Below are 23,562 nucleotides of genomic sequence, written 5' to 3'. Positions count from 1 at the left end.
TATTTTATTTTCAAATAAATACTATCTATATGATAGATATATTATGTACATAAAATAATACATTATTTTTGTACGTATTTTATATTATAGGTATTATTACTTAGTGCAAATATAATGAAAATGTGAATATAAATATTCATATTTATATTATTTATGAATACTTTATATATTATACAAAATATACAATTAGAATATATATTAGTGTATATATTATGTTTTATGAGAGTGTATAATTAATAATAATCCATAACTTTTTGGTTACCACATGTGATCGTTTTTATACCTATAGCCAATGTTAAAATCTTAAAATATTTTAGTAAATTGGGGAAAAAAAAATTATGTTCTAATTTTGTGACTATTATGGCTTTTTCAATAATAATTATACGAAAAGTTAAGATATATTCTTGTAAGACTGTTTGCAATTACTAAGCTTCGTATCGAAATAATATATACAGATAAATATATTAAAATACGTAACTAAAGTTTTTTTTGCAACACTTACATCTAGCTTTACAGGCTGTTGTGTAGCACATATAATAATATTAAATATATATTTTTAGATAATACTATTATGTTATAAATATAATAATATAATAGTAATGACACTTCTAGCAATCTACACACTTCGATACGATCGCGAATAGAACAAACAGAACGAATCCATCAATTTCAATTTATATCACAGTAAAAATCGCCATGTAAGAAACAACAATGTACGGCCATAAATCAAAGAATGGATAAAAGATAAATCTCAATTGATGTAGACTACATATTATATGCTATCCATTACATAACACAAGTAAGCGAAAAAGGAGAACGTTATTTTACGTCTTCATTTATTACAGTGAAATTTAGAGACATTTTGTTTTCTTGTTAGAACTCTTCAGAAAAATATATTTAAGAAAGTAAAAGAAAAAACAGCAATATTAATATTGGGTTTTTATACTTTTGGGCACGACAGCCATTGTTGTTTCTATAATATATTTTGGCTCACTGATGCCACCAGTCATGTTTTTACAAAATGATTTTCAACACGTTCTATTAATTTTTCCATTTTAACAATAAACTAAATAGATGGGATCAGCCAGCCTTCGGGCGTTTTATTTATTTTGTCATTATCTATTTTTACCGTCAGCGATGAACTAGAAACTTTATAGACACCGACAATGGAGCAAAATACCTTCGAGGCAAGAGTGAATAGGCCTGTACTAGGCAACTACTACTCCAACCTAGATCTTATCATTGATTTTTATTAGGCATGATTGTCGTCTATCTCGAAATATTAAAAAAAATGAAAAATTAAATTCCTTTGTATAACTTATAAATGACTAGTGACATACAGTGTAGTGATATGGTGTGATGTGATGATGATGTGATGTGACGGTGATGTGATGTGATGGTACTCACGAGTGTCGGGGCTGTGCGAGCAGGGCGGCAGGATCCCTCTTCTTGATCTCACTCTCTCGCACCGCTTCCGTCATTGTTTTGAAGGCAGAGTTATGTATTCTGGAATCGAACAATTGGGTATTTTCCTACTTTTGAATTTGATAAATATTATTACTTTATTATAAACTAGGTTTAAAATAAAGACGTACGCTGAAAAAAATATTTAAATCCAACAAAGATTTACAAACCGCACGAAGCTAATGGCATTAGTAAGGTGTGACGTCAAAATGCTATATCGCTATCTCTGTCTAATCAGAAATATTTAAATGCTTATAACTTTTTTGTTATTTCAACGATTTAATTAGTTTTTCCAGTTTACGTGATTATTTTTATCCTAGTTTATAATAAAGTAATTAAAAAATTGGAGTCAAATACCCAATTTTATGTTACGAACTTACGCTACGACGGAGATGCATTGATGTTCTACAATCTACAGGCGTAACTGAGGAGGTTCCTGCGGTAGCGGGGCGATGACGTCACGTATGCGTATGCGCTGTATCTATACATATTGTTATAACTTCTGCATCGTGAAAAGAGTAAACGTTGAGTTTCTTGTCGGCTCTTCTCAGTAAAATCTGCGTCCTAATCAGAGGTAGATTCTTAACATATAAAAAATAGCTGATCCCCGCGGCTTCGCCCGCGTAGATTTAGGTTTTTAAAGATCCCGTATAGCCTATGTCACTCAGGAATAATGTAGCTTTCTACTGGTGAAAGAATTTTTAAAATCGGTTCAGTAGTTCTAAAGGTTACCCCCTACAAACAAACTTAACGACATTACCTCTTTATATAATACAACGGGCCGTGCAGCAGAAATCGTAATATTTTAATTTCGCCATAACTTCAAAACCAAACGTCCAATTTTAATCATTCAAAGACCAAATATTATCTCCATAAACTGTTCTTAGTGATGAAATCATTTATTTTGATAAGGATTAATAGCATGAGTAAAATAAACGCGTTTAAATGTAGTCCAAAAAAAATTCAAGATTTTTAAATAAAAAAATGGTTGCTGTGCCTCACTCGACATAGATGGGTATAGTGTGTCGCGGACTTTTTTGTAGATATTTATAAGATCTACAATTAATTAGAACATTTTATGGTTCTATCTTTTATAGTTTAGGCAGCGTACGCAAAATAAGTAACTTTTCTGGTTGATTTTTTACACCTTGTGTCCGAAAAACCCAAATATCTTACGGAACCCTATTTTTTTCCAAAATAAAATATAGCCTATGTTACTCGTGGATAATGTAGCTTTCGAATGGTGAAAGAATTTTTAAAATCGGTCCAGTAGTTTTTGAGCCTATTCAGTACAAACAAAAAACCAACCAAACAAACAAACAAACAAACAAACAAAGTTTTCCTCTTTATAATATTAGTGTAGATAAATTGTTTGTAGATTTCTTTCACGGTTTGTGGAAGAGCAAATTACACCTTTTTTGTAAATAAAAATAGCCAGCAAATGAGCAGGCAGGTCACCTGATGTTAAGTGATTACCGCCACCCATGAACATTTGCGTTGCCGGTTTTTCAAGAATTTGTTGATCCGCCCCTTGAATAACCCCATGTTGAAATCTAGTGTCCCTGTCCGGTTTTCAAAATTTTTGTATCTACTCATGATTTGACACTATCATCTCATTTTGTTTCTAAGTTTCCAAAAGTTTACGTCTAGTTATTGAATCCTCTACTCAGATATTATTATTAAGGTAATTTTTTACTCAAAGGAAATGCAAATTACACTAGTTCTATAATGCTATTTTCTATTAAACTACATCATACGAATATATACAAAATATACTATACAATTGCATTTGAAACCATCAATAAGCCGAATAATTGAACTACAAAAGGCCAGCACAGCCAGAACTGCAAATGCAGGGTACTAATTAACGTCTTGTGTCTATGCCGTAAACGCTTACAGCGTGTAAATACGTCGGTGCGCTAAACTAACCAAAATACTGCAAAAATATGGTAGTTTTACTCAAAAAGTAGGCAGTAAACATTAACTTGAACGGAAAGGTTGTTCCTAGAGGGCAGTGTACACATGCCCAGTGCGGGCTTGGTGCGCGGGAGGTCTTCTTGCGGGCACCTCTTTCGGCCGTCTTGCAATCCGAATGTTCGGGCTATACTATTACAAATCCGTCAATCATTTATTCTAATAACTAATTTAAAATTTAGCCTAGAAAAGCTTCAAGGGTCCAACTCAAGTAACTAAATCATGAAAAATTTAAAAATGTCTTTTTTGTTTTTCACCTTACGTATATTATATCGCATATTTTTTGAAATCATCAGCGTGAATAAATTTTCTGCAGGAACATTTTTGTCACGCAAAACATCTTTTGTCTCTCTCTCTCTCTAAAGAGTTTGGTTGACAGCTTATTGGGACATGTTTCAGAGTATATTTTACATGAAAGTTGGATAAATTGATGAAATGTATTTTCGACGACCTCCCTGGCGCAGTGGTGAGCGCTGTGGTCTTAATAGTAGGAGGTCCCGGGTTCGATTCCTGGCTTCTTTGGAATTTTATAATTTCTAAATTTCTGGTCTGGTCTGGTGGGAGGTTTCGGCCGTGGCTAGTTACCACCCTACCGGCAAAGCCGTGCCGCCAAGCGATTTAGCGTTCCGGTACGATGCCGTGTAGAAACCAAAGGGGTATGGGTTTAATAAAAACTGCCATACCCCTTCCAGGTTAGCCCGCTATCATCTTAGACCGCATCATCACTTACCACCAGGTGAGATTGCAGTCAAGGGCTAACTTGTATCTGAATAAAAAAAATTAAAAAAAAAAAGGTCCAGTTGCATGAAAGGCGGCTATGGTTAAAGTTAAGGTAGACTTCCAAGAGTGACAGCAAGAGGCAGCGACAAGCAACCGTGCCGCCGATGCAACGTTGCAGTCTGCAGACTGTCGGTTCGAATAGTGATCCTACACCGGAAAACGCAGCCCAATAGTGTCCAGTGGTCATGATGACGATTTAAGACACGATGATGACGGTGGTGATGATAATGATAATACTCACACAGTGACGACGAGGTCCGGCAGCAGCGCGGCGGCGGGCACCAGCAGCAAGCCGAACCAGAACACCAGCGAAGAGAACACCATGCGGTCCATGCCGCGCATCACCGCGCCGATCAGGATCATCGGGTACATGTTACTGGTAACAAATATATTTACATTGATGTTAGATACAAGTTTGGAAATATAGTGCAATTTTCTGCAGGTATTTTATTGAGGTTTCCTTTTAGTTTTAAAATTTATACATACATCTTTAAATTAAAAATAAAATATATTTAAAACCCGGAAAAAATAAAATAAGTAGGTAGATAATATCATTTTTCAGCAAGCGCACTTCAACCGGATGCTTTCCATTAGGCATGATTTTCGTCAAATAAAACAAAGTAAAATATCTTTTCCTGTTTGACCATAAAATGCATGTTTGTAGTCAATAAGATATCTACGTATTTTAGATCATTAATCATAAAAAGAAATTATAAATTGTTAAGTAAAGTGGTCCAAGAGTTAACCCTTGTGAGACACCCATATCAAACTTATATTGAGAAATATCGTTTTTGTAATTTGTGATATGGGAAACATTTGAGCAAAAAGATCACTACACAATACACAAATATTGTATATGTATTGAATATTACTTTATTGCCATTTGCCATTTACATGACAAATACTATCGAAAGCTTTTGTTACGTCATAAAAAGTTATAATTATGAAAAATTGCTGTTTTGTTTGCTTACGGAAAAAATTCAAGATGCTTGCAATATAAAATAGAGAGTAATACTTGATAATGTATGCAGTAAAGTATATAACACAGATCACTGACCTGTAGACGAGGATGAAGAGGAACCAGAGCGCTATGGAGCCCCAGATAGACACGTGCGTCACCCACGTCCACGAGTGCGTCGCCAGTCCGGCCTTCAGGCACACCGTCGCTACCACGAACTGCAATATAAGTGGACCATATAAATGAATGAAAGAAAGAAAAAATGTTTATTTGGAGTCACAGATAAATAATAATTCAAAATAACATGCATGGTGTGTGATGCCAAAATGGATTCCACTCCACGCTGGTCTTCTGTGGAGCCAGAAGTTTCGGACAGTATAAAAGGTAAGATAGAATAGAAGTAAGTACAATGAATGTGGTTAGTAAATTGGGTTTAGTAAACTGAAATATCAAACTGGGTATATAAAATATTTATATGCATAAGTATACACTTCAGTGGTGTGCATATATTCATAGTTCATACCAACGTCAACATTTTTGGAATACGAAACAGATCAGGACAGATCGACTTAAGGATTGAAGGAATGGAAAGTAAGAAGACGAGGAATATGGAAGGTGACAACAAAGCAATCGCATAGCTTGTGCAAGCGCACTCACGGTATAGACGAAGTTGCCCAGCACGAGGTAGCCGCCGTCGCGGCCGTGCGGCCACAGCACGTGGTGCTGCGTCAGCAGCACGGGCAGCCAGAACAGCAGCATGGAGTGCAGCAGCGCGTTGACGGCCCACACCCAGAACACGCGCACGTTGAACAGCAGCCCCTGCTGCGACGGGATGTACAGCACCGGGTGCTGCAACACCAGCGGAACCTCAACAACTGCGGCAAGCGGCCTGGTGGCCTATGCCAGCTAGGCCACCAGAACTAATCTCATCTCAATCAGAAGTCAACCAAGACAGCGCGAGTTGCCAGAGGCATGACTAATGTCCCCTTTTCCTGTCCAACTAAGCGTAAATCTTGTGCTAGGTATAGGTACCGTCAACCTTTCATATTTCAGTCTGTTCATTTAACCGTTGAGCTCTTGAGGCTTAGTGATTGTGTGAGCTATTATTGCCCTACGAATTTTAGTTCCCCATATCAATCTGAATGTAAAATTGTCGCCTCTTAATTTACTCATTGTTGAATTTACAATAATGTAAAGCCGGACCGGACCAACCTGCACAAAATTACCGCGACATAACTAACTTAGAAAATAATTTGATCCCAAAGTTGTGATCGACCAATTAGTGAAAATTGAGTATAAACACAGGAACCAGTAAAAATTTTCAAACGCTTGAAACAACTCACCCTTAGCATGATATCGGGTGAGCAGATCTTGTCGAACAGCCCGATGGCGAACGGCGGCAGGGCGGTGAAGATGACGTTGTAGAAACCTATCGTCCACCGCTCGAACAGGATTTGACCAGACCTAGCAAAAAGCACTCCTATCAAAGATCAATGTAGACAAAGCAATTTAAGCGTTTTCCGCTTTCCTGTTAGGGACATTCCATTTATCGCCGAATAAGACGTAATATAAGAGACACTCGTTCTGCTTATAAACTTTGATTTTGATTTTTTGTTGTTGAATAGTGCAAGCCTGCCTACAAGTTCTCAGAAGAACTGACTGTCGACCCCGGGCCAAGATCCTCTCCTGATCGAAGAGGAGCCAGTGAAGGAAGCCTTACTACAAATATAGCTATTTGTGCTTCCTTCAATGGGTACAAAATGCAAGGAACTTACCACGCGGAGTATATCGCGAACCAGAGCTCAATGACGTAGAGGCAGATGTTCTTGTAGAAGGAGTAGAGGATGAGCTTGCTGATGCGGGAGTAGTTCCACGCGCCGTGCACCAGCAGAAGTCGCACGAGAAACCGGAACTGGTATAAAAAACTATTTTTGAAGCGAAACGTCTTAGCAGTTTGGATTGAGGATCTAAATCACAAAAAGCGAAATAAGATGTTTAAAAAAATCTCATTGGCTGGGCAGCGTGTACGAGTACTGTTATCTGTGCGAGTGAGACAGATAAAAAATATTCTGTGCTTCTGTAGTATTTGTCACTCATGGTTTTATTTTAAAAGCACGAGGGTATCATTTTAGCAATTCTTCGGGGGTGCCGGTTGTGAAAATAATATCCATTTTCAAATTCAAAATACATTTTTGAAACAAATGATTTTACCACAATGAAATCATTTCAGAGGTTTTTTAAAAATTATTATTTTGCATTTTTTTGGTACTGATTTCGAAAACGCTACTCATTCTCAAATCCGAGATGGCAGACTTAACTTTTGAAAGTTTCACTTCTTATCGGTGAACGCACAATCCTCCGTACTAATATTATGAATGCAAAAGTGTGTCTGTCTGTCTGTCTGATAGCTTTTCATTTAGCCCATCCGTTCCACCGATTTTCATAAAATTTTGATACAGAGATAGCTTGCACCCCGGGGAAGAACATAGGCTCCTTTTTATCCCTGAAAACCAAAGAGTTCCGACGAGATTTTTAAAAAGCTAAATCCACGTGGAAGTCGCTGGCATCATCTAGTTTTATATATAAGTTATTATACCTGTGCAATACTATAATCAGAGGCGCAGACCGCCTGCAAGCCTTCCACGCCGGAGATGCCGATGCCCACTGAGGCGCGTTGGATCATCGCCACGTCGTTGGCTCCGTCGCCGATGGCCAGCGTGACCGCGCCCGTGGCTCGAGATACCATCTCCACCACCTATCAAAACCAATTCAGTGACAATTTGTATCGTCGATTCTCAGATCAACCAAGATCTGGAACTTTCCCATACACGATAATAACTGGTATTACCAAAGCACCCTAAAATTTCTTGTGATTTTGTGGCAGTAGTTTTAACACATTTCGTCATTTTGGGATTACCCCTAATTTTTAAGAAAATCTTGAAAAAATTTGGGGACACATATTTTCAGGATTATGGGAATAAATATCTTTTTGAAAGAGGAAAGTAAGAAAGAAAAGAAATTTATTTTTATTTTGCTTATGATTTACCTCAGCCTTCTGTATAGGGGACACGCGGCAGCACACGACCACTTTGCAGGACACGCACAGGTCCAGGAAGTCCTTCTTGAGGTCGCAGCCCATGGCGTACTTGAGAGTCTGTCCGTCGATCACGAGCGCCACTTCGTTCTCCTTGCGGAGGTTCTCGCCGAAGTCCGCCAGGTGACGCGATAAGCTTTCTCGGGTACCCTAATCCAGAAACATTCAAATATACAAAACTGTAAACGATCGGGAGAAAACAATCAAAATCTCAAAGTTTCATCGGCCTTCATTTGAAACGACACCTGTAGGAATATACCAATCGGATAAATTGTTGATCACGTGATCATGTTATCCCGTTATCTCCCAATAATCTCAGACGAATCTGCGCTCCGTTTCACTCGTTCCGTATCAGTCGAAACGCATCCTAATTTTGGTACTCTCGATTCCCGAGTGATTCATCTAAAGCATTTGACTGTATTGATCATCACAACTACCTGTAAAACTGTGTGTATAACAACAGCGTCAGAATGTTTTATTTCATATCTCACTGTTATGAAATAAATCAAATTATTATTATTTAAATGTCAACTTTTTTCTAAATATATTTAGGGTGACTGGAGTGTACAGGGACCAACTTTGGGGCCGATTAATTTATTTGTGAATAATTTCGAAAAATAAACTTCAGACACACCTGAATATTCAAAATTAAGCTCCTTAATGTGTTCATAAAGTAATTACGTTTAAAAAACTATAAAAAAATATATATTAATTTGCATACAAATGCTGCACTTACGTCTAAACTATCCTCATTGAGCAGCAGGAGAGGCATGGCGGCATGCAGCAGTCTCGCGGAATGCGCCACATTGATGGCCGTCTCCTGCTTGTCGCCCGTCAGCACCCACACGTGTATGTTGGCCTTTAGCAGAGCCGCTATCGCTTCGGGAACACCGTCCTAAGGTTTAAATAAAATTCGATAACCAAAGGGGCATGGGTTAATAAAAACTGCCATTCCCCTTCCAGGTTAGCCCACATCCCATCATCACTTACTACCAGATGAGATTGCAGTCAAGGGCTAACTTGTATCTGAATTTAAAAAAAAATGTATTGTGTGTGTGTGTGTGTGTGTGTATTCACCTGCAGTTTGTCCTCGATGGCGGTCGCGCCGAGCAAGCGTAGATTGTTCTCAATGAGCAGGGCGGCTTCCTCAATCTTCTGCTCTCGATCCTGTATCGCTATGCTGGCTTTGTGGTATGTGTTCGACCAGTCCTGAAAACGACTTAGTATGTTTTAACAGATTTTCAAAGATTTTGATTTGTCATAAATCTGGTAATTCGCAAACTATGTAAAGTCAAGCGGCAAAGCTCGGATGGTTTGGGCCGTAATAGTGAATAGATAAGGAACAATCATAGGATCAGCAGTTAGGAGTCAAAGACTCCTGCAAGACAGCAAAACAATGTACAGTACGCGGCAGAAAGTAATATACATCGACCTTTAGAAGGAGATAGAAGATTTGTAGAGCATTGTCTCTGTTGTTGAGACTGACAAAACGTGATATATATAACTAGCTTATGCTCGCGACTTCGTCCGCGTGGACTACACAAATTTCAAACCCCTATTTCACCCCCTTAGGGGTTGGATTTTCAAAAATCCTTTCTTAGCGGACGCCTACGTCATAATAGCTATCTGCATGCCAAATTTCAGTCCGATCCGTCCAGTAGTTTAAGCTGTGCGTTGATAGATCAGTCAGTCAGTCAGTCAGTCATTCAGTCAGTCAGTCAGTCAGTCAGTCACTTTTTCCTTTTATATATTTAGAAGAAGATATAACCTCAGCTCGCCGGGATGTTACGGACATTATTTAACAACTTGTATACCAAGGTATGAGGTAGGAGGTACGAGCTGATCACATTCAGCAAGTATACACAAAGACCTTGTACACGTGGTCCGGTATGTCCGCCACGGCGAAGACCAGCGTCCTCAGGCCCTCCGTGGCGAAGTGCTCCAAGTGTGCCAGCGTGGCCTCGGCGTAGGGCGCGGCGTGCGGCCCGCCCGCCAGCCGCGGGTAGATGACCGAGTCCGCACCTTTGCAGTACAGCTTTATTTCCCCTGCACACAGACAATACGGAATAAACCTAAGGCCTGATGAGCCTGGCAGCGTGTACACAAGCAACAATGCCACTGGCTTCTCTGAATGTATGGGTGTGTATCAAAATATGATTGTTGGAACTGTGCAAGCCCCGCCCGAAGCTCCATTAGACGTGGCTTCACCTGGATCCGGGTCCAAGGGTACAAGGCATACAGCATTATGCTGAGCTGGAATCTTCTTTAGGGTTGCGCCTCACATGACAGTTTTATATATATTGAGGAATTTTGGCTTTGAGGTGGAAGTGTTGGGATAACCAACCCTAAGGTATATACCATGTAACATGTGGCACGATTTACAAGACGAACGATTTTCCTTGTATACTGACCGGTGGGCGCGCGCACGATGACCGACATGCGCTTGCGCGCGGAGGTGAAGGCGAGCACGTGCAGCACGGTGTAGGTGAGCGTGTGTCCGCGCGCGCGCACGCTGACGGCCGTGGGCGTGCGCGTGCTGAACACCCAGCCCCACGCCGCCGCGCCCGCCACCAGGGCGCGCTCATCTGTCAATACAACTATCATTTAGACCACATTCAGGAAAACACGGGGCTTTCCTCGGGGCGTTTTACTAAAGGTCGAACAATTGCATGAGAGAACTCACATAATGCTATTGGAATTTTCTGTGATTTGTCCAAAGCGTTTGACTGCGTTGAGCACGAGGCTCCCTTGTTAAATTAAGCCACTATGGAATCGAAAACACAGCGCTTAGCCTCATTGAGTCTATCGTATTCAAACCCTATGTGTAAACGATGTGAAGTCATCCGGATCAACCTCACTATTGGGTGTTCTACAAGGCTCTACTCTAGGTACCTATATATTATTGGTAGTTACATAAATAAATAACCTTTATTCAGTCAACAAAACAATAAATAAAATAATATAAAATACAAAGTATATGCTCCCTGGTCCCTAGAGAGCCACGCATAATATATAAACGATTAACCACATTACGTCCAAAATACTCGCGATTTTGTGGTATTTGATGATGATACATACGTCTTTGTTTTCTAAAGTCGATAGAAATGAATATAAATTGACGATGTACCATGTGAATAATGCCATATCTCAGGTCACTCACTGGTTTACTGTAAACAATTTACTTGTAAATGTATTGTATGTGTGTTGTACTAGCGTGGCGCAGCAGAATGGAACTTGTGCTGATGTATGAGAGCGTTAATGCAGAAACGTCGTCGCGTTTCGTTCAATATACAGATTTGCGGGGGCACAAAGTAAGGATATAATGAAGAGGTTCGACGAAGCCACGACAGAACGATCGCGCGGGACAAAAGCTACACTTACCCGGCGAAGCGGCGTGGTAGTTGATCCTGCCGTCTATCATCTCCGGTATGACGGTGTGACACACGGCCAGCATGGTCAGGAACTCCGATATGACGGCGGCGCTGGGGTGGTTGTTGTCTAGGTTCTGATACAGGAGGGTGTCCTCTAACCTCTCGTCGGGGCCCGGCTTGTTGTATATCACCTGAAGTAACATTGGTTAAGTGAAAGCTCTTGGAAACCACATTTGAGTAATGTAAATACGGATAACATAACAGCTGTGACGGCAAGAAACACGCGCACCTCAAAGTTGGACCAAACCTAGATATTTTAAAATATAAAACAGGCATGTGATTTAAAATTCCAGTTTTTCGGGGAACATAATATCAAAACAAACAAAAATTCATAATTCAGTTTAAAGAGAAACCTTATCACTACTCTCTTCCAGGACTGTTTTTGTTTTGAAATAATTAAAAAAGTCATCGCATCAAAAGCGTGAGAAACAATAGTAATTCACTTGACCCAATGTAGACCCAACTCGAATCGCACGCGCTGTCGACAAAATGAAAATTTTTAGAGCAGAATAAGCTTTCGCGGGTAGTAATACGGCATAAATTAGCCTAACCTACACGCACGCGCGACTAGCCACGGAGCTATCGCGAGATCTCACTATTGGTTCAAGGTCGCTTTCGAGTTTCGTTTTTCATAGTAGTACATTTGCTAATTTTTTTTCTAACATTTTTTAGTTATAAATATATTGTATTTATGTAATGACTGTATAAATAGATTGTGTGTATGTATGATGCGAGCGTGTGTACGTATATTTAGATGTGTGCGCGTGCGTTACCTCAGCAATGGAGCACTTGCGGAACTCCATAACGTTGCACGTGAGCGTGCCGGTCTTGTCGCTGAACACGTAGCGCACCATGCCCAGCTCCTCGTTCAGGTTGGAGGTGCGCGCCAGGGCGGGCGTGTCGGTCTCCGGGTGGTACATCTCGCTGTCCATCGCTATGAACTTTGCCTGAAACCCACCATTCAACGTTAGTATGTTCCTGCTATGGAGGAGCACGATCTCGGTGTATAAAATGTGTCCGCTAAAATGTGCCAAATAAGGGTGGCGCTACAGTAGCCAAAGGGTACGTAATAACTATGTAAATTGTTGAGGTATGGTGGTGGTGGTGGTACTGGACTGTCACTAAAAATATTAAACTTTCTAACTGAGCATACTTCAATCCGTTAAAAACTGTTACATTCATATCACTACCTCTGCCGACGCTAGCGCCATTTTGGTACGTTTTTGAACTTTTATTTACTGTTTATAGCTGGACACTTGTTCAACTTTATCCCCCCATGAGATCGTGCCCCTTACCCGTGGCATTATATATTTTTGTTAGCAATTCGAACCTCTTCAAAATGAGTTTCACAAGACAATTATTTCAGTTTAAAAAACTCAAAATTTAACTGTCGTGGACGCAGCCTTAGATGCGACAAAAAAGAGCTTAGAAATAATTCACAGAGGTTATTTTTATACTTGTTAAGCACTGAAAGAAAGGTACTCACTTGGAAAAATCTGACAATTTCAGCCGTAACTTGTAAGGATATAGGTATAAGATTGTTGTATAATATCAAAAACGTTAAAAAGTTAAATCCGAAATTAGCATTCTGTGCATCTGAAAACAAAAATGGCATGTATAAGATTTGTATAACATTATTGTATAAATACAATACAGACGACAAATTTATATAGTGTGAAATTTTAATGGTGGTTTTCCCACACCGAAATGATTCTGCCTTGATAGTACAATCGATTCATAAAAAAAACATTCAGTAGATTCAAAGCATGACTGATTACAATAAATTTTGCTAAACAAAACTCGACAGCTGCTTCGAACCAATGGTAATTTCGCCCGGCCGTATCTGCATGCAGTATTACTACGCGCAAGAGTTTATTTTACTCTAAGCATTTTCACTTCGTATTGTCTAGTGAATTACTGTTGTTTCTCACTCTCGAACTCGAAAGAGAGTTGATGAACATTTTTTAAATTATTTTAAAATAAAAACAATTTAACTCTAAATTTTTCGTAGTACTACTGAAGACGAACCAATCAACTGCGGGAAAACAACCATTAAAATTTCACGCTGTATATAGAAATTCTGATAAGGGCCGCCTTCTGCCCATCCGTTACTCACCGCTGAGGCCGATGTACCAGTCGGTGTGCTTCCGCTGCTGGATCCACAGCTCGTTGAAGATGCCGCTGAGTAGCGACAGCACCAGCAGAATGATGAACAGCATCAAGATCTGAGTGTTGGTCTGCTTGTCGATCGACGACCTCTTTAGCGGAGCTGCCAAATAAACACACAAGATAACTTATCGTAAAATGCTACGAGATTTTTTGGAGTGAATCTTTTTTCCCCTTGTTAGGAGATGTTAAATGTACCTATACCAATTCAGGACAGGGAGAAAACGAGTATTGAAAATGAAAAACAAAATTTTAGCAGATGAAAATTAGGGCTGATTACAAAATAATATGACATCCATTTAAATTTTTTTATTAGTGTCAACTATTGGATACTATCGTGAGTTTGCACTGACGAAACATTTACATAAAACCATGTTGAAATTCTGTTTTCGGTTAATTATCGCATAATTTGCTGAAGAGAAATTTGTTTGACATTTCAATTAAATCTTAAGGTCTCCCAGAGAATTCACCCGATTTTCTATAGAGCGAATATAAATTCAACGAAACCAGTTAAGAGGTTCGGCACATACCACGAACTTTTGTACACTCAGGCGGTTTATGCTTTTTGATGGAAACTCATGGTGTGTTAGATTTGGGCAATAAAAGAATGAATGGGAAAACTCGTTGATGGCTTTGTTCAAAATTAATGGGTGCTGATGATATCCAATTGTAAATTGGTTGGATTTTGGAATTATTCGAAGCCTAGCCCAGCTGCACGATTGCGGGAGAATGACAGCTACAAAGTCACGATCGCAATCACCTCTGATTGGTTGACGCTCGCTCACTATTGGTTACAATGCATTGTTGCAACAAGAATCGCACAAATTCAGCCAATCAGAACAATTGAGATTGTAATAATGATTGATGCAGGTTTCCCGCAATCGAGGTTCAGGTCACCTTTGGTGGAGTTCTTCATGAGCTTGGTCTCGTGGCCCGTGTACACGACGAGCGCGATGAGCCACGCCGTGTTGCGCAGCATGGCGCCCCGCAGCAACATCTGCTCCAGCCCCAGCGGGATCGTTCTGGAACATCAAACATGCTAAACATTTGTGCAGGTCAAACAAAAAAAAAGATTCCGACGAATTGAGAACCTCCTCCTTTTTTTGAAGTCGGTTAAAAAAACACTCAGTTAAACAAAATTCCACAAATGCAATGGTGTTTTGTACACAAATTGTCTAAATAAATTACCCAGGAAGTAAAACAACCAGTTTATACAAGGAGCCTCAGCCCAGAGTCCCATCAATAACTCACTTGGTGTTGGTCTCCTTCAGCATGCCATTGAACTCGTACAGATGTCTGTTGGGCGGCTCGCACTGCACCGTGGCCCTGAACTCCGCCAACGCCGCCGCGTTGTCCAGCGGCGCGGTGTCAGGGTTGGCTTGGCGGATCTTCAGGTTGGTCTCCCCGTCCAGGTTGGACGTCTCGATGAAGGATATACCTTGGGGTTCGCTGTAGGCAACGAACATTTCATGTTGAACATGTTCAATAACTAAAAGTAGATGTTGGGTACTTTTTCAGACATGGTCGCTAACTATGGGCCTCATAAGAAAGCTCAGAGTCACTCAGCGGGCGATGAAGAGAGCTATGTGCGGAGTTTCTCTACGTGATCAATGAGGAAATGAGGAGATCCGTAGGAGAACTAGAGTAACCGACATAGCTCAACGGGTTGTGAAACTGAAGTGGCAATGGGTAGGTCACATAGTTCGTACAACAGATAGACGTTGGGGTCCCAAGGTGCTGGAATGGCGACCTCGCACCGGAAGACGCAGTGTAGGAAGACCCCCCACTAGGTGGACGGACGACATCAGACGAGTCGTAGGGAGCCGCTGCATTCAGGCGGCGCAAGACCGTGGCGTGTGGAAGTTCCTACAAGAGACCTATGTCCAGCAGTGGACGACGATGATGATGATAAACAGTCTGAAAGGACAAGTGGCCCCGGGAAATACAAGGAACTAGTAATTTTGATTGGTAAGTAATGGCACAAACCTAGAGGCCAGTAGGACGAGGTCTGCAGGAAAGAACTGGTTGTTGAGCACCTTGCAGATGTCGCCCACCTGCAGCTTCTCCCACCGGATGCTGAGCCAGCGCCCATCGCTGAGCACTTCAACTTTCCGCCGGTTGGTCTCGTCGTCCGCGCGGTGGCGTTTCTACAACCATCACATTCATTAGCACTGGGTAGGGTAGGACAGAAGGAATTTACCAACAGCAGAACTGCTGTAAGAGCTAAGGCTTACCCTTAGCAGGGTACTCGGTACTCACTAGCCGTGTAGCATGTAACGTATCTGATACTGTATCAAGTGAGTACGTAGGCACGAGCCCGCTGCGAGCCGCAGTGCGTAGTGACCCGCCGAGTGGCCGTATCACTGCGAACACAAAGGCGGCTCGCAGCACGTAGCTCGTAGCTCGTAGCTCGTAGCGCGGTGACCGTGGACGAGCTGTACCAACTTGCAGGTTGATACAGTATCAGATACGTCATGCTACACGGCTACTGAGTACCCTGCTTTACATTGGAAGGGAATGGAAGCGAATTTCTGAAATTTTACATGGCATATTGACTTCTATCTCCACACTGTAAAGCACCAATTTCTAACGAGAAAGAAAATTCCGCGCATTCCGGAATTTTTCATTTGGGCAAGAAACTTGTTTTACGTGTCGTACTTTGGCGACGGTCCACAAACACGCCCAATCTTTTCTTTTATGTTCGAGTTCCTTGATGAGGACGAAAGGGGAAAGTATGCTAGTTAATCAGACACATCATAAAAACGCGAGAAGATGAAGGCTGGGATAGGCAAAGAACCTCTCCCTAAAAAAACAGCTGCCTTCCTGGTGCAATGCTTCGGGAAATATCGGTAAGCCGTGAGCGGAGATATCGGAGAATGGACGAGGTTTTAGTCCGTAGGTCACTGCACAACACCTGCAGTAAAGTCGGGCATGCAAGATGGTATCCATGAGGATTTTTCTTCTCGAAATTAAAAAAATAGTTCAAGTTCCTTAACATAGGCACTCACGAAGTCCTCGACGATCTCTTTGATGGCGCTGACGGTGAGGATGAGGATGAGCGGCGTGAGCGTGGTCCAGCGCCCCGTCGGCGACACGTCGGGGATCTGCTGCAGCAGCGCGATCAGCAGGAAGAAGCAGTTGGAGTAGCGCCGGAACTGCTCGAACAGGAACAACGGGACGAACGATGGTAAGCTGTGGACAAGGTATCGATCAATCAGCCTGTTTGCATCCATAGCTATTAGCTAGACATAAGCCTTCAAAAGAGAGCGTCACCACACGCGGTCTTCCGCCTTCCTCATCCACCCACTTCCCCCTACCTGTATGTTTGTAATATTCCATACCTACATTCTTAACCGAAATGGGATAACTGATTCTACCCTAAAGACTTGATTTTGGGTGCAGTTGTCGAATGATAATTCCATAATAAATGGCTATTGCTTGCCTAAAGGGACAGGCGCGTCAGAAACCCAATCGCTTATTGAAAACTGGGAATATCATCATCATCATCAACGTATAGACGTCTCGTCTCTTGTAGGGACTTTCACACACCAATGTCTTGCGCCACCGCCATCCAGCGCCTTTTTGTGTCTCGTCTGACGCTGCGCTTCAGGTATGAGGTCGCTATTCTAGCACCTTAGGACCGCAACGTCTACCTGCTTTTCGAATTATGTGTCTTGCCCATCGCCAATTCAGCTTCGCTTATGTCGGTTACTCCGGATCTTCTCATTTCTGATTTGATCACGTAGAGAAACTCGAAGTATAGCTCTCTCCATCGCCTGCACTGGTAATAATAATGGGGATAGAATGAATAAACTAAAGCTTTTCGTGGCATGACGTTTTGAAGAGTAGGTGTCAGACTAGTTGCAAAAAATGTTTGTTCAACTTCTGAACATGTAGAGTAGGGTACGTAAACAAATGCTGTGATGACACAACCGTAAACGTATAGTTATTACGTCATAACATTGCGCCGAGGCCCGAAGCAAGCACGTACAACTCGTATGTACATCGTATGATGGGCCTGTGACATCAACTAGCACTGCTGGCACTGCGCCCAGTGCTCCGGACAGCATCGTAAACAATGGCAGCTCGCGAGGCGCCCGAGTGAGCTTTTGCTCATGTTTATTCATACAACTTTTGATTTGGCACAGAATCTACGGAACGTTTCATTGTGGTCAGTGGTCAATCACGTCATTAGTGAAGTGACTGGCAGTAATGCAGTATTCTATGCGTTGATGATGATAATGATCACATAAAGGGAATATCTTTCGTTTTTTTTATATGAATACTAGCTGATGCCCGCGACTTCGTCCGCGTGGAATTAGGTTTTTGAAAAATCCCGTGGGAACTCTTTGATTTTCCGGAATAAAAAGTAGCCTGTCACTCTCCAGGTCTTTGACTATGCCCATGCAAAAAATCACGTCAATCCGTTGCAGCGTGGCGACGTTATTGAAGAACAAACCAACAAACAAACACACTTTCGCATTTATAATAAGGGTACTGATTAACTATCCACAATTGGAGAACCCATATTTGGCGACCTAAAATTAGTTTTTAAACAAAACGGTAACTAACAGTCACCGGTTTAACCTAAATTCTGTAAAGGCCCAACTGCCAGCATATGGCATACGATAAACAAAGAAATGTACACCATCGCAGAACTCAGGCGAGTCGGATATCTGGGCACTGGGCAGGTTGCCAGGCGGGCGGCGGGCGGCGGGCGGCGGGCGGCGGGCGGCGGGCGGCGGGCGGCGGGCGGCGGGCGGCGGGCGGCGGGCGGCGGGCGGCGGGCGGCGGGCGGCGGGCGGCGGGCGGCGGGCGGCGGGCGGCGGGCGGCGGCTGCGAGAGTGCGCGTAAACAATGCCGGCACGCGGCACACGCACTTGCCGATTTAACTTTCACTCAAGGTTATAGAGCTTTTGATTTCGTGACAATTATAAAAATGCGTTGCCGACCTTTCAGGAATTTGTCTGCCCCTTGAATAACCCCGTAATCTAATGGGAACACCGCCGCGCGCCGAAGGGTTTATTATTCCACAGTTTGCTTTTGCGTGAAAAAAAGGATCTGGCATAACGGACGGTCAAGTGCATCAGACACCCTTGTTGTTTTATGTTGTGTTGTGGTGAAGGGAAGAGAAGTACAACCACACCATGCGCAGACATATCCTCGCCATTAACTCCATTTATTAAAATCCAGTCAAATTTTAGTTTAATCAATAAGTACATTTGCACAACGCCAATTTAGCTATTTGGGACCATATCTATACAAAACCATTAATAATAAACTTAAAATTACGCATACTAATATACACGGACTTAGTAATAAACTGAAGAACATGTTAAGTAACCTAACTTATGAAGCTACTGAAAAGCTAATTCGTAATACATACATATAATAAGAATATACACACTCATTCACACTCACACATACATACACACACAAACACACACACAAACACACTCATACACAAACCCATACACCGAAACACGCGCGCGCTCATACACACTCTAAAGTAAGAATAATAATTTTTGTCATTGCATATCTGGGAAGAGACTGACCCCCATGACACGGGTTAACCTAGTTTGGGGGTCGAGGGTAATTTTAAGCCAAGTAGTAAAGTTGTAACTAATTAGTTAGTTAGTATGATAATGATTTTGTACTATTTAAAGTTTAAATACCTAGTATAAACTGTTAAAAATTCCCCTACCTACTGACCTACTAAGAAATTAATTCTAGATACGTATTTAAAATTTAAATATTATAAACCTATTACTTAAGAAAGTCTTTTGTCGTGATAATATGTCGGAAAAATACTCTTATACTTGTACCAACGCTTTGGAACAATAAATGATTTATTATTATTATTATTATTATTAATCGCACAAAAGTTTTGCGTTGAGGAAAAATTCCCATCATTATTACCTCTACCTACAACGTCAAGGTTATCGGCCGAGCTGGCAATAATTATTCAAATTCAGTTAGACCAAACAATTCATTTGATTACAGACATGCTTAATTCAAAACGCCGGTCAGGATAGACTTGTTGCTACTCTCTACGACAGCGACATGATAGAGGGCGCCATAGTCGCGCCGCGGTGGCGTCGTATTGTTGGTTGGACTTAATAGGTTACTTCATTAAATTTTACTAGCTTATGCTCGCGACTTCGTCCACGTGGACTACACAAACTTCAACCCCCTATTTCACCCCCTTAGGGGTTGAATTTTCAAAAATCCTTTCTAAGCGGATGCCTACGTCATAATAGCTATCTGCATGCCAAATTCCAGCCCGATCCGTCTAGTAGTTTGAGCTGGATGTTGATAGATCAGTCAGTCAGTTAGTCTCCTTTTCCTTTTATATATTTAAGAAGATAAACATACCAGAAGTGAAGTTAAATATAAATCACGACGCGAATAGGCCCATCGAGAGCTTTACCTTCTATAATAACCCAACTGCAATAACAACTTGATCAGGGCACAATTGCTATTGCAACCACTCAATCAAAATGGCGACCTAAACACAAACGCATTTAATAGTCGGTCGAGTCTCGCGTCGGAACGAGACTCCCTTAAAAGCCATCAACCATCCGTATTTATACAATCGACTCAAGATGGCTGCTCCGCAACAGATCACGTGACTTCCATTTCAAAAGGCGGCAACTATAAGTAGGCAGGTTCGAAAAATCGATAGACGTTGGGGTCCCAAGACTCCAAGAAGCTCAATGGGCAATACGATGCAGAGAGAAACAATTTGACCATAGAGTTGCTTTCACAATCTCGGTCAAAGCTCAAGACGGCCACGCGCCGCACGGTCGCGCCGGTGACGTCATGGGGGGTGGACTGAATAGATCGGCACCCTTGATTAAAATTTTACTCTCGGTAAAAAGTGCTTACTTGAGTAATTCCAGTAGATTAAACCTCGATTTGCTATATAGGTACGTACCTAGAATGTATTCCATAATAGGAAGAGCGTGACGACGGGAAAATTATTATCGGACTTCTAACAAACAACATTATTAACTATTAGCTTTTACTAGATCTTTCTAGATCTTCGTCGGTGGTACATAATAAATTTATAGCCTAATGGCAATGAGCAGGGCACATGATAGTTCGAAAAACCGATAAACGTTGGGGTCCCCAAGGTGCGCTAGACTGGCGACCTCGCACCGAAAAGCGCAGCGTGGGAAGACCCCTTACTAGATGGACAGACGACATCAAACGAGTCACAGGGAGCCGCTGGATGGCGGCGGCGCAAGACCGTAGCATGTGCAAGTTTTACGACCTCCCGGATAAGCGCTGTGGTCTTATTAGTGGGAGATCCTGGGTTCGATTCCTGGCAGGGGTTTGGAATTTTATAATTTCTAAATTTCTGGTATGGTTTGGTGGGAGGCTTCGGTCGTGGCTAGTTACTACCCTACCGGCAAAGCCGTGCCACCAAGCGATTTCGCGATCCGGTACGATGCCGTGCAAAACCAAAGGGGCATGGGTTTAATAAAAAACGCCATACCCCTTCCAGGTTAGCCCGTTACCATCTTAGACTGCATTATCACCTACCACCAGGTGAGATTGCAGTCAAGGGCTAGCTTGTATCTGAATAAAATAAAATAAAGTAAAGTAAAATAAAGGCTACAAGAAGACGTCCAGCAGTGGACGTACATCGGTTGACGAGGACAATGACGATTACCTGTACTTGGCGGTGGATATCCTGTTGGAGACGAACTTCTGCGGCTGCGGCCGGTTGACGAAGATGACGCGGTTCTGCTGCTCGTCCGCCGCGCCGTCCGTCAGCCCCGAGGTCGTGACCTCGTCCTCATCTGAAAAACAAACACAACAGTCAACTATGGAGGTAGTCAAGCGGAAACGCATAAAACGATGTTGATATTATTAAGGCAGGATGCCGCACGTTTTAATCCTACAAACTGGTATTTTTATGGTTCCATACCTCAAAAGAAAAAGGGACCCTTATAGAATCACTTCGTAGTCTGTCTAGTCTAGTTCGTAGGCAAGAAAACCTACAGGGTATTTCCCGTTGGCCTATAATCATGAAATTTGGCAGGAAGGTAGGTCTTATAGCACAAGTAAACGAATAAATCTGAAAACCGTGAATTTGTGGTTAAATCACAATAAAAATTAAAATGTGTTCATGTTCAACAAATAAATAATAATTAGTATTTTCAACTTTCAAAGTAAGATTACTTTACCAAGTGGGGTATCATATGAAAGAGCTTTATCTGTAAATTCTAAAACAGATTTTTACTTATTTTTAATGCATAATAGTTTTTGATTTATCGTGCAAAATGTTGAAAAAATACCACTGTAGTACGGAACCTTCGGTGCGCGAGTCTTACTCGAACTTGGCCGGGTTTCTAAATAAATAGTTAACTAGGAGTAGCACACTTAAACGGTTAACCATTGTCAGTTCTGTTACGCTCTGATTCGTATTTTAAATTAGAAAAATTAGAATACCTGTCTGAGTTTGTATTTCTGTCCATATAGTTTATTTAACTACATACATTACTACTATTAGTCCTTAGTATTAACTGTTGATAAGATAACTTTGTGTTTGGTGGATCATAATGAAGACATGGTTAAGTAAATGCTTCATAGTTTTATGACCTTAACTCAACTTATTGCTAAAAGCACAAAACTATTTGAACTCTTTACCAAGAAATGCCACCAAGAAGTGCTTCTAGTACGTGACAGGTTGAGATGGTAATCGCGGTATGAGGTGGGGGGACGCCCGTTTCAATTTAAACCATTAATGTTCAAAACTGAAGGGCACGCGGACGTTAGACTTCGTTTTATATCGAAAAACCGGCCCAGTGCGAGTCAGGCTCAAACACTGAGGGTTCCGTACTACAGTCGTATTTTTCGACATTTTGCACGATAATTCAAAAACTATGATGCATAAAAATAAATAAAAATCTGTTTTAGAATGCACAGGTGAATCTCTTTCACATGACACCCCACTTGATATAGTTATCTTACTTCGAAAATTGAAAATACTAATTATTATTAGTTCATGACCACAATTTTTTTGTGTGATCTAACCCTAAATTCACAGTTTTCATATTTTTCCCTGATTGTCTGCTGTAAGACCTACCTACCTGCCAAATTTCATGATTCTAGGTCAACGGGAAGTAGGTACCCTGTAGGTTTCTTGACAGACCGACAGACAGACAGACAGACAACAATGTGATACTATAAGTCGTGAGCATCAGCTAGTATTAAATACGTAAAGGAATCAACGGGTTACTGGATGCCCCAGGTATCCCTGGTCGCGTAAAGACCTGGAAGATTAGCGTGTGATGGCGCAGGATAGGCATTTATTAATGGCTTCTAGTTTTAGAGGCCATTAACTATTGAGTCATTGTGTCGGGTGATGTACCTAAGTACTAAAAGTAAAATATCGCCAATTTATGGTAGGTATTGTAGTTTGAAAAACAATGTAGGTAAATTGTCACGTTTAAAAATAAAAAATGATGTAACTATGATTTATAACTTAGTTAGTTAGTGGAGAACACGTTTTGAGAGAATTGAGTTTAGGTAACGCCTACCACTTATCGAAAAAACCGGCCAAGTGCGTGGCGGACCACGCGCAGTGTAGGGTTCCGTAGTCACAATTAACCTCGAAAAACAGATATATAACTCCTTAACCTGTGAACCCTACTTAGCCATGATAGTTTTCCTTTAAAATTGAT

General features: G+C 41.3%; 1 protein-coding gene across 23 annotated transcripts in view; it reads right to left on the bottom strand.

Annotated features, from left to right (window-relative positions):
• The window catches only part of ATP8A (ATPase phospholipid transporting 8A1), an 87,729-nt gene that overhangs the window by 16,580 nt on the left and 47,587 nt on the right, over positions 1 to 23,562 (bottom strand). For 22 of the 23 annotated variants that reach the window (XR_011236882.1, XR_011236883.1, XR_011236884.1 and 19 more), the window contains 21 exons: positions 21,546 to 21,675; positions 16,876 to 17,059; positions 15,854 to 16,014; positions 15,119 to 15,316; positions 14,765 to 14,889; positions 13,818 to 13,970; positions 13,188 to 13,297; positions 12,475 to 12,648; positions 11,652 to 11,832; positions 10,682 to 10,855; positions 10,141 to 10,316; positions 9,348 to 9,479; positions 9,007 to 9,165; positions 8,223 to 8,420; positions 7,773 to 7,931; positions 6,952 to 7,088; positions 6,520 to 6,640; positions 5,834 to 6,025; positions 5,276 to 5,394; positions 4,460 to 4,594; positions 1,408 to 1,506 (listed from right to left, as the gene is read on the bottom strand). Coding sequence is in view for 20 of the 23 variants with exons in the window: in XM_069499357.1 (XP_069355458.1) it covers positions 1,408 to 1,506; positions 4,460 to 4,594; positions 5,276 to 5,394; positions 5,834 to 6,025; positions 6,520 to 6,640; positions 6,952 to 7,088; positions 7,773 to 7,931; positions 8,223 to 8,420; positions 9,007 to 9,165; positions 9,348 to 9,479; positions 10,141 to 10,316; positions 10,682 to 10,855; positions 11,652 to 11,832; positions 12,475 to 12,648; positions 13,188 to 13,297; positions 13,818 to 13,970; positions 14,765 to 14,889; positions 15,119 to 15,316; positions 15,854 to 16,014; positions 16,876 to 17,059; positions 21,546 to 21,675 (3,217 nt within the window). In the remaining 3 variants the exon portion in view is untranslated. Of the gene's footprint in view, positions 1 to 1,403; positions 1,507 to 4,459; positions 4,595 to 5,275; positions 5,395 to 5,833; positions 6,026 to 6,519; positions 6,641 to 6,951; positions 7,089 to 7,772; positions 7,932 to 8,222; positions 8,421 to 9,006; positions 9,166 to 9,347; positions 9,480 to 10,140; positions 10,317 to 10,681; positions 10,856 to 11,651; positions 11,833 to 12,474; positions 12,649 to 13,187; positions 13,298 to 13,817; positions 13,971 to 14,764; positions 14,890 to 15,118; positions 15,317 to 15,853; positions 16,015 to 16,875; positions 17,060 to 21,545; positions 21,676 to 23,562 lie in introns of those variants that run through there. The other variant, XM_069499373.1, reaches the window with a different exon arrangement.

The sequence above is a fragment of the Maniola hyperantus genome, chromosome 6 (assembly GCF_902806685.2).
Source record: "Maniola hyperantus chromosome 6, iAphHyp1.2, whole genome shotgun sequence".
Classification (NCBI taxonomy): Eukaryota; Metazoa; Arthropoda; class Insecta; order Lepidoptera; family Nymphalidae; genus Maniola; species Maniola hyperantus.
Note: the sequence above shows the minus strand (reverse complement) of the source record. Positions and strands in the feature narration are given on the sequence as shown.